The following is a 14869-nucleotide window of genomic DNA, read 5'->3' as shown; positions in this document are numbered from 1 at the left end:
CATGGTTGATTGTACCGTGTTTTGCCTCTTGGTTTTGTGTGATCCTGGGCTAAAAAAGGCTGTTGTTGTTGGTGTTGTAATTGGGAAGTGTTCTGCTGGTAATTGGACTGAAAATTGTGTTGATAGTTCGGTTGGTATCCTCCTCTGCGTTGAAATGGCTGTCTATAATTTCCACTTTCTGAATCACTGCCTCCGGAAGATGATGTATCCGACAAACCAATAAACCACTGATTCTAAAACTCTACTGGAAAAAATCGACAAAGAAATATTGGAGTTTAAAGACTACACTGTAACCCTAAAAGAAAACAACTTCGAGAGAGATAAGAAAAACTTCAATTTTGAAAAGGCGTACCCATACCTCCAACCAGATTTCTATTCTAGACCAGAGGCTAAAAGATTTTTACCGGACAATCAAGGCAGATCACGGAACAAATATATCACCTTCTCGGATACATCATCTTCCGGAGGCAGTGATTCAAAAAGTGGAAATTATAGACAGCCATTTCAACGCAGAGGAGGATACCAACCGAATTATCAACACAATTTTCAGTCCAATTACCAGCAGAACACTTCCCAATTACAACACCAACAACAACAGCCTTTTTTAGCCCAGGATCACACAAAACCAAGAGGCAAAACACGGTACAATCAACCATGGGAAATGTCAACGAGACGGCAAAATTACAAAAATTAAAAGAGTCATCCATTTATAATTTATCACAGAGACCTCTCACAGAGATTGAGAAAAGTGTTTTGGAAAAAGGATTAACCTTCGTACCAACAAAAACTATGGATTTTGTGAGACTTAAAACAGAATTCATAGAATTTTGCAGGAAAATTCGATTAGCCACTTTCTTCTCGGGACAAGAAACAACTTTGAACTCAGAGACAACAGGACTGAGAAAAAAATCAAAATTCTGCCCACCAGCCTACAAGGTCCCAAAGGAGGTATTAACATTCGAAAAAACGGTACTCTCAGCCATTACATTCGAGGAGAAAAAGAAGCATAATTACATTAAACCGAATCTCTCAAGAGCACAAAAAGAGGCGTTATCCACCCTGAAAAATGATAATAACATCATAATAAAACAAGCTGACAAGGGCGGATCAATCGTAGTCTGGGGCACGAATGAATATATTGCGGAAGCCACACGTCAGTTATCCGACCAGGAATGTTACCGCAAAATTGATTATGACCCTACCAAAGAATTACAGAAGGAATTGTTTTCTATTTTAAACAAAGGCTTTGCAGAAGGTTTCCTCTGTAAAAATGAGTTCGAGTATTTGCAAAATAGACACCCCCGAACACCTTTATTTTATGTACTTCCCAAAGTACACAAGGATGAGAAGAAACCACCAGGGAGACCAATTATTTCAGGTTGCGAATCACTGTTCGAACCCATTTCAAAATGTATTGATTTTTTTCTGAAACCGTTTATGCCACAAGTCAAGTCCTATTTGCAAGACACTACTGACTTTATCACCAAGCTAAACACCTTGCCATTTACTGAGAATCAAGACTTTCTCGTAAGTATGAATATAGTGTCGTTGTACGCACAAATTCCTTAAGATCAGGCCTTGGAAGTTTTAGAAATATATCTTGACCGAAGGGACAGACCAATGAAGATCCCCACATATTTTATTTTGGAACTTGCAAAAATGGCCCTTTCTAGAAATTACTTTAAGTTCAAAGAAGATTTTTTCTTCCAAATCAAGGGAGTAGCGATGGGGTGCCCTTTCGCCCCGGAACTTGCTGTCCTTTTCATGAGCCAGTACGAAGAGTCCTTTGTGTATAACAACAACCCATACACAGATCGGATAAGAGGATGGATACGATTCATCGACGATATTTTCCTAATATGGACAGGATCTAAAGATGAATTAATGTCTTTCCATGGATGGCTGAATAACCGCACTAGAGACATTCAATTCAGTATTCAAGTTTCTGAGACGAGACTCACTTTCCTAGACGTAGAAGTCTATTGCACAAATGGCAAACTAGTGACAACTCTATACCGGAAAAAATCGGATAGAAACAAGGCACTGGATTTCTCGAGCAACCATCCTCGGAGTCTAAAACAAAACCTACCGGTAGGGCAATTCCTCCGAATCAGGAGGAATTGTACATTCAAAGAGGAATACACCGAACACGCCAATGCACTGAGAGAGAGACTTCTACAGAAAGGCTATCCGTCCAAACTTTTAAAACAAGCTCAAAAAAGAGCGTGGTGGACACCACGGGAAGAACTACTGAAAAGAAAATCTCGTAACAAACTGTCCAAAATTGTCTGTGTGTCGACCTATTGCCCGTCATCAAATTGGTTAAAGAAAACCATCAACCGAAACTGGCACCTAATAGAAGAACTGGACCCCCAATTTAACAACAAACCACTGTTCGCGTTCAAAAAAGACAAGAGCATTGCCAATCAGATCGTACGAGCAATGGTACCAAAAACAACAAACCCAACACTGCGAGAATATGTAGGCTTACCACCTATAAAAGGCCATCGCAAATGTGGTACATGTGTCAATTGCGCCTTAACGATGGAAGGAACACTATTTGAGCACGAAGGAATCTTCTGGAAACATGACAGTTTTACCAACTGTAAAACCCGTAATGTTGTGTATGGCATAGTTTGCCCCTGTGGCCAGCTATATATCGGGAAAACTAATCAAGAGGTGAGACAAAGAATCTCACAACATAAATCAAGAATTAAGACCAAAGTCCTTACGGCGCCACTAGTACAACATTGGATAGATAATGGACATACAGAAAGTGATTTAAAATGGACAGTCATTTCAAAAATCGAACCTGACAAAAGAGGGGGTGATCTGGAAGCAAAACTCAGACAACGAGAGGCAATGCTGATACTCAAATTCAACACTACCACAAGAGGATTGAATGAAATGTCAGAATTATATCATCTATAAACTACAACAAACAGAATCCCCAGGGGCCACATCCGTTATAAGCGCTTCGTAGATGACGTACCAACACGGCGCCGGAAATATTTGCCCAATTGAATTCTGTGGCTACAGACTAAGGACGGTAAGGACCCAAAGTGAAACCTGATAAACGGAGCTGGTAGAAGACTTCCCTTCTTAACAAAAATGCTGAAAGTCTCCATTTTTTCAAACAGATTGACTTGGAACGGAAGTCCCCCCTCAACTCCATTGTCACTGACCGGACCACCACGAAACTCTTCAAGGGTATTCGAAATACAACCAAGTAAGTCAGCCAGCAAACCACCTCCCCCGTTCTGTTAGGTCATACTAGGCCTCCGAACAAACACTTATGGATCCTCTCCCTTGTTTCCCCACAGCTTTTCAAGGATTAGAACCTGAAGAAACAGGACAGGTTCTACGTTTGTTTGTCGTGCTGAATGTTAAGTTGAGAGTCTCTTTTGTATGCTTACATCCGACTGAGTGTGTTTCTTATGTTGGTTTTATGTTTTTCAGATCTTTTCTGTTTTTCGGTCCTGAGGAGAATCCCAAGGAGTAATGGGATTCGAAACGCGTCGACCCCTCTAGATTGAATAATAACTCTTTAAAATTCCCTCTCACGGTGACTCCGTGTCACCGGAGTGATTGTTATTCAGTCATTTGTTTGCATATATTGCACTTGAGTAGAGCAATTTTATCTTTAAGTTGCATAGTGACTGTACGTTTGTGTTTTCAAAAAAGAAAAAATTGAGCTTCTGTTTGCTTATCTTAGTGTATATAGTAGATAGTTTCTCTCGCCCACTTGTAAATATTCACTTTTGCACTTCCCTTCTTGTATGAGTAGCGGTTTGTGGTTTGATTGTGGTATGATTGAAGGTTTTGTCGAGTGAGTAGAACTGTACATTAATGGTGTGTATGTGCCTTTCTTACCCCTTACACCACTTACACAGTGACCCTTTTTGTGAATTGAATTGTACAGCGTGAAAAATTTCATTTTGTGTATATAGAGATTTGTTGTTCTTTGGTTGAAAAATAATCCAAAAAAAGCACTTAAAATAATTTTGTAAGTAGAGAATAAAAATTCATACGCAATAACATTTGGTGTGGACTGAATGACTGGTCCTTCTAAGTTGGGAAGCGTATACTCAACTTATTGCGTCTAAGAATAAATAGCCCGAGCAGTACTGGCAGTTGTTTTTGTTTCATACAACCATCTACTGAAGCAAGACCGCAACATGGAGCTAGCTCTGTGATCATTTTGATGTTCACCATAGCACTAAGAAATTTTGTCTTGTAAGTTTTTGATATTGCAGGAAAGTGTGACCTCAAAATATTTAACTTATTCATTTTTTATTGACTACAACTATATATTGTATAGTTCCGTTATAACGCATCGGACACATTTCCTCTTCTGGAATAGCTACTGCAGCATTCATCTAAGAGTTGAAAGTGATTTGACATCACTCAGTCACTCTGATTTATTTGCTGAGCGTGGCCTGGAACAAACGAAGCTGCTTGGGCTGCATAATGTGGGGCCCTTGTTTTAGAAGCCTTTTTATAAGTTATGAGTGTGTTGTGTTATCAAAGTTTAGACTTGTAAGGGGCCATTGGGCACTGGAAACATTAGCCTAGTTGTGAGGTTCAACTAGAAGTTTAATACTGGTTTTGTTGTACATTTCTAATAACTTGAGGTCTACTATTTTGTTTGATGTATAATTTATAAACATTTATCTGTATGTCTACGCCAGTAAATTGGTGCCCTCGGTGATCCCAGACAACCCCTTTATTTAAACTATTTTAAGCAACCCATCCATGGAGTTTATGATGCTCTGGCCGATTTGTGATAGCATTAGCTGCTTTAACCTGTATATGATTTTGTCAAACCCCTATGCTTCTATGTACACGTTTGTAGTATTCCAACAAGAGCTGTATTTATTAGATTGGGTTCCATGTTTTTAAAATGTATTTACTATGGATACCCAGATTGTTTTTTTCTATCCTTTTTACGAACCAGTTCAGTGTCCTGGCATTTTCAACATCAGTGTATCACAGAACAACAACATTGCAGCTAGCCTCAGGCCGTGCCCTTTGTCCAACACAAGGCTGCCCACAGCAATGGGCATCTTCCGTATTCACTAGTTATAGTTAGCTCCATCAACTATAACTCTCGCCATGCACTATTCATACCCTCACATAATACATTACTCATGACATGTTCAATGAATGCACTGACAACTGCAATGACATAGTTGATAACAACACTGCATGGCAAGGGTTACATTTAGTGTAGGGAATGTGGTACATTAGGTTTTAACTGACATTTTCACCTAACTATGACATTTCTTTAACCTTTGGCTTTTTCAGTGAATTTCCAAGGGTTTTTGGATGTACAGTGATATATTATCACATTTCCGATCTATAACATCACTTTAACCTTTATTAAAATGATATGGGTGAATAAGGGATATTAGACGCACAAGAACACTGTAACCATAGGGATCCTGAGTAACTGATACCGCTAATCTGCGTTAAGATATCTGAAACGCCGGCCCGCGCAGGAGGTGGTATTTTACCATTATCCAGGTATACGCTCAGATACTGTAACTATATATGATATGTTAGTCACAACTGATAAGGATAGGATGCAGTGTAGACAGTGACATACCTCTTGAAGAATAAAGAAGGAAACTACAACCCTGAGGAAGTCGTAGGGTGACTTAATCCAAAGACAAAACACGTGTTGGCTGGTGTAAAATCTGCGATTAAAAAGAAGATTTGATAGATTTGGAAGACTACTGGAGTACTCTTATTTGGACTTAAAACTGCATGTGCTCAGAATATGTGTTTTATCACTTTAACTTTTTTTTTTTTATATATATGTATATATAATATATATATCCTTACGTAGAGTCCTCCTTCCAGACCACTAATATGACCGCACAGCACAGAGATATATATATATTTTATTACTATTTAGTATGGGAGTGCCTAAAAGCCTCTTACGAGTCATGACCTCCCTCAACAATGCTAAGAAATAGCATATTAACTCAGAGCAGCTGCCTATATAGCCTATGCCAAGATCTTTTTCATGTGTATGTTTTTTTAACAAAAGGTATTTAATCAAAACCACGATGTGAGGAGTTAATCTGTGCACTTTGGGAGAATCACGCTATAGAGACCTTATGACTATTAGAAGAGTTGTTTCCGTGTGTGACGTAATTGTTACATGCAGTCTGTGAGGTAGTAAAACGTGTTTTTCTATTAGCAAAGGTGCTGTGGGAATAATTTCGAATTTGACCTTTGGATTGTAGTGATAAATATGTGAATCGGGTCACATTTATTTTCACTGCCATGGCAAAAATATATAAAACTCCTAATTGATTACCTCTTATGTACCATGGAACTATTGTACGTACATCATGTGCTGTTGAAATACTTTTTCTGCTGCAGTGACAATAAACAAACAAAAAAATAAAATAACGCAGCATTGTGTTGCTGAAATTGCAGTGTTTTTTCTGTATTGAGTTGAGTCCTCTATGATTGAATAGATAGTGCATTACTGACTGTGTTCTATTTATTGCATGTGTGATGTGTGTATTCTTTCTGATGGTCCTCAGGTCTCAATCTCATGTGATCTGTGCCACCATGTGATGCCATGTGACAATCCACAACTTGACCCCTCATCTTCAAAGAAACAGGCATATAATGTTTGAAAGGTCATGTGGACTGTTGCTGGCAACTGAAGGACACTGACACAAACTAACTACCCATGCAATACTAACCAGAAGTGTCTGCGAAGACTGGGGAGATCTGCCACACATTGCTGGCCTCCTGAAGTCTCACAGTCCTCCATGCAGTTCCCAAATAGTCACATATATGAACCAACAGCATCCTATTATAATAAATGGAAGTTAATAACACAGTGCATCTTGCCAAATCTTCTGGTATCTCCACCAGATCCAAAAGATAAATGCTGCCAGCATACCTTAAACTTTAGAAATGCACTCGGACACGAACTGGCAGGAAATCCTTTATTGGCACACTCGCATTCCATGTGCATATTCACATGGAATGCGAGTGTGCCAATAAAGGATTTCCTGCCAGTTCGTGTCCAAGTGCGTTCTTAACTGAAGGGGCAGTTTGGAGCTGGATTTATAACGCGGCAGCCCTTGCTGCAAAGAACGCAACACCCCATTAGCCTCGGGGGGCATGGGGCTCGGTATACAACCCTGCCCTGCTTATGGGACATGGACTTAGGATTTATCTCGCACCCATCCACGGAGGCCCATCCGAGGGCTTTGAATGAAGTCAGCAGCAGAAACGAGTGCACCCATTCAGAGGAATATCATTGGGACATACTACGTGAACCAGAATTCCTTGCCTATTGAGGGCCTGGTATGAAGCAAATTAATAGGTGCCTCCCACATCGCACACAGAATGTCGAGCCTTTGAGAAAGGACCTACAGGCTTTGAAACGCGTCAGGCGTAAGTGACTGTGAAGCTGCAAGACATCTGCACATTGAATTTGAGTGTGCCAATACAGGCTTTCCTGACAGTTCGTGTCCGAGTGCGTTCTTAACTGAAGGGGCAGTTTGGAGCTGGATATATATATAATGTGATCAAGGGCTGCACAGCCCGAAACGCGTCGTCGTGAGAGGTGATTAATAAAGTTCTTTTTGCCTGAAAATCTGCTGCAGAGGCCTGAGTCTCCTTCCTCGCCAGGCGCTTGCTGGAAGTGGTCGGGGTAATCTTTGGATATATATATATGTATATATATATATATATATACACACACATCACACATATATACGTATATATAATGACATTACAGTACTGCATATTGTGTTACGTGTTGTGTCTCAGTGATTTGTGTTGGTTTCTTGTTTCATTTGTTATTCTTGTTTCAGCTGCTGATCCTGAATGGCGAGATTCCATACTGTCCTGTATGCCGTGGCCTCATCAAACCTGACATCATATTTTTTGGCGAGGAACTGCCCAGGCGCTTTTTTCTGCATCTGACGGATTTTCCTCTGGCCGACCTCCTCATCATCATTGGGACCTCGTTGGAGGTGTGAGAGGGGGCTTTATCAAGCATAGGGGTGAAAGAGGGTTAGAAGAAGAAAGTCATGAATGAGGGGATTTCTCTCATATTTCCAGGGTTAATTCCCTAGACCCACCAGGTGAGCAAGCAACGGAAAGGACCGGATTGATGCATACAGCCAAAATGCGACTGGTAGCAAAAAGTGTCCCAGTTTTACTTTGTTCTCGACTTCAGTGAAAGTCAAACAATAGGGCAAAAGGTTTGTGAAAATCATTAATGCACTGTGCCTTTCTAGGATTGAGGGAGGGTCCCGTAGTGACAAAAAAGAGCATACACTCCACATCTAGCAATATATCACAAAAGCGTCTTACCTGAGCAGACACCAAACTGTAGATGTGTTCGAAGTAGAAACATGTGAAAACTCTAGGAACCTCCAGTCTTTACCACTATAAAGATGGATATCATAGGCTTCTTTTGGGTGGGATGGGGGAGGTGTCTTGTGGGTAACATTATCTGAGGTTGTCTGTCGGTGCTGGTGACCCTCATGGGTGAGTAGTTGTGCTTTACCAACCCTTTATTGATTGGTTGATTGATTGGTGGTGTCATGCAGCAGGAGTATGTACTTACATGGCTTGCAGTTTTTCACTGAGAATGGGGAAGGTCAGGCAGAAAAGGTTTTACTTAGGATTTTCCTATAACACTTAGGCGTCTCCCTCATGAGGCACTGCAGCTCCTTGAGTCAAGTTCAGCCTCAGGTAGAATCCAGTCTAAAACGAGATGTTGGAGCTGCATATTTAATCTCCTGTCTTCACATTTAGCAACGTTAGCATTTACCTATAGCACCAAAGTGTGTAGCAGTAGTTTCTGGGAGTTCTCCAAGGAATGGATCTGGCATGAGTTTAAAACAAAAGCAAGGATCCAATTGTAAAGGAGGCTCTGACTTAATTCTGCCTTGAGTGCGTCACGAACATAAGGGGTACCAGGAACAAAAATGATATCCCTGGAGGAATTGATCATTTTCTGTGTCATGTAGGGTGGCTATTCCAGGGTAATCGCTTACACCTCATTACTGTCTCTTTCTTCTGTTCCACTCTCCATCTTGCACTAATCTGCCTCCACTTGTATTTTCCCTGATCTCTGTCTGACTCCTGCTTAACACATGCTTCACCATCTCTCTTTGCATGTTTGTAAGTAGTATTTGTAAGGCACAAGCCTAGTTGGAAGGCAGCAGAGCATTGTGCAGGGTCAACGGTAATGACACATTTGTAGGTTAGCTGGGATCTGAGAGCGGAAGTGGACTGTTACTGCGTCATGGTGTAGTTATCGTTAAATTGATGCATCTTCTGCTCTTTCCTAAATTGAAGCAGGGTTGGGGCTGTCCTGGTGGACACCGAGTGTTGGTCCAGATCTGGTAGCATTTAAATCCCTTTTCTTTCTCTTCTCCCTATTTTGTCTTCTTTGGAACGTTCCCGCTCACGTTCTCTGAGCTTCTGTTTTTCCTTACCCTTTTTGAATTTGTGATGTGGCTCATTCCACTTTCCTCTTATGCTCTTTTCTAGTAACACCCCCCTTTTAACTGTTCTATTTTTCCTGTCCATTCTCTTATTCCCTTCTCTTTTCTTCTTTCTCCTTCACTCTCATAATTCATCTCTACCTGTTTATCTGTTCCCGAGTTTCTCCTCGCAATTCAGTTTATATAGTGATATATAAGTGTACACGCTCACTGTCCTCTTGCTTCCCACCTACCTTTTCCTTCTTCCACTTCTTAGTTTGGAAGCATCAATAGACAAATCAGTTACCAAAGCCATGCCATACGACTTTCTTTATTTCTTTATTCATTCTTTTGTGTCAGGTGGAACCTTTTGCTAGTCTGGCCAGTGCAGTTCGTGGCTCAATTCCACGGGTGTTGATAAATCGTGAACTGGTGGGACCATTCGCATGGCCAACCCCGCGGAACCAAGATGTCGCAGAACTGGGGGATGTGATCCAAGGAGTGCAGCGCATGGTGTCCCTTCTGGGATGGACCGACCAAGTGCTGGATCTCATGCAACAGCACACGAAAAAGGTACCTTTTTGGGTGATGCTTCACTGTGTATTTTAAATATTTTTTTATTTTTTTTAAACCAAGTGCCATTGAGGAATGGGTTCTAAGATTATACAGATAACAATTAGTTGAGATTTAATTTAACCTCAGACACTTTTCATACCAGTTGTACCTTTCCTTTTTCCTTCTAAGTGCAAATTCAAATAATCTCAGATTGCTGGGGACAAGTTAAACCTCCATTGGAGTTATTTTTAAGGTTTGTAACGTGATGGGAAGGTTAACAGAAATGTATTTACGTTCACTTTGTTTTGTCATAAAGTAGTTAAAAGCAGTTTGTCACCATACAAAAGCACCAAGGTGGAATGGTGTGGTGGAAGTTTGTTAATGGTATGCAATAACACTAATAGTATGAGCAAAATCATTTTTGGGTTGTGAAGCTTGTCACGGTTGCATAAGTGAGAAATCTCTATAGCTTTTCTGTGTGATTCTTGAACATCATACTTCTAAGACACTGCCTTCAGTCAATGGAATTATATTGTATTGTAGTATCTATACAGCACTCAGTACCCCTGTGTGGCGGCGCCAAAACATTTGCCTTCACATGTAGAACACCACCTGGTTTGAAAGGCATTGTATTTATTTTTGATCCTGTGTATTAAGGGTTTTCATGTTGTGCGTGATGATGACCCCCATGTTATTGTGTTGTAGGATGCAGAGCTTAGTGGTATTTGGATGAAGAAATGCTAACGTGTGAGAGGAAGATGCACAATTCTGGTTTGTGATATGCAGTTCTACAGGTTCCTTTCTGATAATTATGATTTCCTTGTGCACTCAGTCGTTTGTCTGTTATCAGCACTCTTCCACTCTCAGGTCATATGGACCTGAGTAGTCATGGGTGCAAGGGGGAGAAGGGTCAGAGATCTGTCAGGATGAACTGTGTTACTATCATCCCTTCCATGAATGTCATTATAAGTTAGCAAGTGAGGATGGGAGTTTGTATTTGGGCAATATCTGCATGCGGGGACTTTTGTAAAGTCCACTAGTGGGCAGCAATGTGTAGTAGATCTCTTCAGTTATGATTTGCCTGACCAGTTGGGGTGAAGTGGTTAGTTGCCATGGACCAGTAGTGGTATTGGATGAAAAATTTGATTTGAAATAGATTCATCTTATGTCATTATAGTGTAAATGATGTAAAGGTTTATCATGCAGCCTGATTTGAATTCCAATTGGCTGCGGTGCCACTGATTGTTGGAGCGTTAGGAGAAGCCAGGAGGTGATAAATACCCAGAAGCAACAAATCCAGTGAGGATCCTTTCTGGCACTAACCAGGAAACATATTTTCAAGTATTAAATGTTGGCTGGTACATCTCATTTTGGGTGGTGAGACATAGCATGTGGGTAGACTAACTTGTGATCATATTCCATCCTTGTGCCTGGATCCTTGCTAGGTCATGGTTTGTGGACCAAATCGTGATTGTGGGAGGGGTCCCAAAGGTCGTGCTCTCGGCGTGGTGTGCTGCAGGACACTGTTCCTTAGTTCTAGTGCTTCTGTTGGTTGCTGTGCCTTGTTTTAACCCTGGATAGGCAGGTAACACAGTTATCTCAGGAACAACCAGGCGTTTACCTCTCTTCTAAACTTTATATATTCCTGAATGTTTCAGCCATTAGCTGGTAGGGAGCTCCAGAGCTTGGCTGATTGGACCACGATAGTTAATACTACTAGCAATTTCTTATTTTTAGTTGGTTTGGTGATCCGAGATGCCAGCCTGGAACGTACTCTGTATTGTTTAAATTTTACTTGGGAGGCTTTGTGGATGATGCAGAGTGCCTTGAACATTGGTCATGTACCAGAAGCCAGTGAAGTGTTTGCATAGTGGTATGATGCGTTCCCTGAGTCAAGGTGGAGGAGGAGTCTTGCAGCAGTGTTCTGGATCCATTGTTCTTTGTGTATGATGAAGCAGGGTGTGCCAAGGTAGAGAATATTGCTGTAGCAGAGTTTGGAAATCACAATCATGAGAGCTTGTAAGTTCTGTTGGTATCCAAGATAGGGGAAGACGCATTAGTGCGTTTTCGTTGATTAGAAACTGCTCCTAGTAACCTCATTGAACATGTGGTATCAAAGATAGACATGAGTCCACGATCACTCCCAGATTTCCAAACTTCTCTTGCTGTGCCTAACAAAGATTCAAGTTCCTTGGCTCAGAGAGCTATACGTTGGTGTTTGTAACATTTTCCACAAGTCATGATCTTTGTCTTTGTGTTGTTGTGTGCTATGTGGTTTCTAATCATCCAAGTGTTTACGGTGTGAAGGCAGACATGTTTTGATTTGTAGAGGCTACCTGGGCCGTCGATTTGTAGTGTTGTTTGCATATTGCCCTATAGTTGTAACACATAAGGTTAAATGAGTGCAATAGGTTTGGTAAGGGACTTAGGTAGTTGCTGGATAGGAAGGGTAGAAAATGGATCCCTGAAGAATATTACTATGTTGTGTGTGAGGGTGGATGTGAATGGTGGTAGGCATACTAGACCTTTTCTTTCATTGGGGTAGGATGGGCCTCAAGAGTAGGTTGGCTTTTTAGTATGGTTGTTCATTAAACACATAAAATTGTTTAATGAGAAAAAGTTGTGATAATAAAATATTTTTAAACATAACTACCACCCCAATAAAATGTTAGCTGATCTCTCAACACAACTAATACATTCTCAGGACTTGAAAAGTTAGGAATCTGCAGTTATAAAGAATGTAGGACAATGCAAGGGATTTAAACACTACCTGAAACCAAACATATTCCTCTGACCCTTGTACATCGTTTTTATACAGCTCATTCCTCACAGAGGTATGCCGCTTACCCTTGGACTGGGGGACAATGAGGTGAGTACCAGAAAGTTGCATGCCGGGAAAGTGGAGAATATGCCATGCGGATTAAGGGAAGTTGGCTCAGAAGAAGAGCGGTGTTAGTCTACAGAAATTTGATGTTAGGTCAAGGTTTTTTCCACCATCTACATTCCTTCTGTTGGCTGCTAGGGTGAGATTTCTTCCACTTCCTGGTAGTCTAGTCACAAGCTTCCACACTTCATGCTTGTATCTGTTGCTAGTCACAAGTCCCCTCTTCTAAATCCTGGTATACTTTTCCAGCCCTAGTTCGTCTGACTCCAGGTATGCTTCTGATACCAGGTCTAGGTCTCCCATATCTAATATGCTACTTTCCCCAGTTATATGTCTTGTATCTCCAGGCATGCCATTGTTCCTAATCCTAAATGGCTATTTCTAGGAATGCTCGTTTTCCAGCCCTATTTTTTCCAATCTCTAGGTATGACTCATTTACCAGTTCTAGGCCTTCCACCTGTAGGTATGCCACCTTTGACAGTCTTAGCTCTGGTCTCCCATCTCTAGGTATGCTCTTCTTCCCAGCCCTAGTGGGACCTTACATTGAGAAGCTTGGTCTACAGTCAACTCTCATTCTAGAGATCCTTTAATTTCTTAGGCTCCCTTGACCCTCCATCCTCCAGTCAATCCCATCCCTCGTGACCTCAAGAGCTCTTATTCCATCTGATCCCTCGGATTCTTAGGAACTCCTATTCTGTATTGGCCTCTAGTCTCCAACCATCTATGTGCCACATCATACCTTTGATTTTGGTGTCCTCGGTCCCTAGTTAGCAGTCAGCCATAGCCATCCCTTGCTTTCCTCAGTCAGTGCGTTCATCAGTTGCTTCTCATCTGTCGTAATCCCATACATTTCACTTCTTCATTTATCACTAATGCATTGCTTTTGATATTGCTTTAATTTACAGGTGGATCAGGAAGGTGGGGAAGGATTTTGACTCAACATGATTTGAACTTTCATTCAACATGATTTAAAGAGGAAAGCCAAAATAGCGAAGGCACTGAATCAGGTAAAGGGTACCAAGTCCCTCTCCTCCGTCCCCCCACCTCTCATCATGGCTATTTACCAAAAAGGTTGTCTGAAGACTGTAAGAGTTTATGAGCCACATCAAAGGACTGAATGTGATATGTAAAGAAAGAAAACAGGGCACAACCTTCCACCAGCCGTTCTGCCTTCTCCAAGCATCACCTCTTGTCCACATGGGAAAGTGTGGGGATGGAGGAGAAGTGAATGCCTGACCACAGGAAATGGGAAGAATTCCTAACTGATTTGTGCTTTTGATTGGCAGGCAAGGTTGGGCGTAGGGACTTTTCCTTAAAATTTTGGGTCATTTTCACCTGCTGAAGCGTCTCCAGCTCCACATTGTCCTGACTGGTCTCTGCCTCCTCCTAGTGATGAACTTTGCCCTGCATCGACATCACAACAGCAGAAAAAGGATGGAAATAATGCAAAAGGCACACCAAGAAGTGAGAGTGACAATGCATTATGTTTTATCGGGGGATGAGCCCCCATCGTCCTTCAAAATCCGCAGAGGATTCGGGCTCATGCTTTTCAAGCTGGGAAGATAAAATGGAGCCTAGGTATTTTGGATATTTTAGTTACAATAGTGTACCTATTGAAATCCGTGTTGTATTAAACACTTCAATTTTACGTTTGTTTTTTAGTTTCTTATTGTTTGAGACATCGGTGCTCCATTAACCTTATGAGATAGCCACGTAATTAAGTGCCCCCTGTTCTCATCTCCTGTGAATTCTGAAATACTGTGTTAGATTTATGGGAGAAGATAAAAAGAATGAGTGGCGTGTTGCTCAGAAAGATAGCCATAGATAAAGGTAATTATATTTTCTTTACCAGCATGGGATTCTTGGACCATTCTTTGGAAATGTGGATTTTTCTAAATAAATTGTGGTCCATCATTATGATTATGCATCTTTCCATTTTGCTTGGACCTGTTAA

The 14869-nt window shown here is 41.1% G+C and overlaps 1 protein-coding gene across 2 annotated transcripts in view; it reads left to right on the top strand.

Moving 5' to 3' along the window:
* The window catches only part of SIRT3 (sirtuin 3), a 191453-nt gene extending 176893 nt beyond the window's left edge, over positions 1 to 14560 (top strand). For both annotated transcript variants that reach the window (XM_086956382.1, XM_086956383.1), the window contains exons 6-8: positions 7851 to 8012; positions 9837 to 10049; positions 13821 to 14560. In XM_086956382.1, the coding sequence (XP_086812508.1) occupies positions 7851 to 8012; positions 9837 to 10049; positions 13821 to 13850 (405 nt within the window). In that variant the 3' untranslated portion in view covers positions 13851 to 14560. The remainder of the gene's footprint in view (positions 1 to 7850; positions 8013 to 9836; positions 10050 to 13820) is intronic.
* Positions 14561 to 14869: the final 309 nt, after the last annotated feature.

This window comes from Lissotriton vulgaris, chromosome 2_1 (genome assembly GCF_964263255.1).
Source record: "Lissotriton vulgaris chromosome 2_1, aLisVul1.2, whole genome shotgun sequence".
Taxonomy (NCBI): domain Eukaryota; kingdom Metazoa; phylum Chordata; class Amphibia; order Caudata; family Salamandridae; genus Lissotriton; species Lissotriton vulgaris.
The sequence above is the reverse complement of the archived record's forward strand: the minus strand, read 5'-3'. Positions and strand labels throughout refer to the sequence as shown.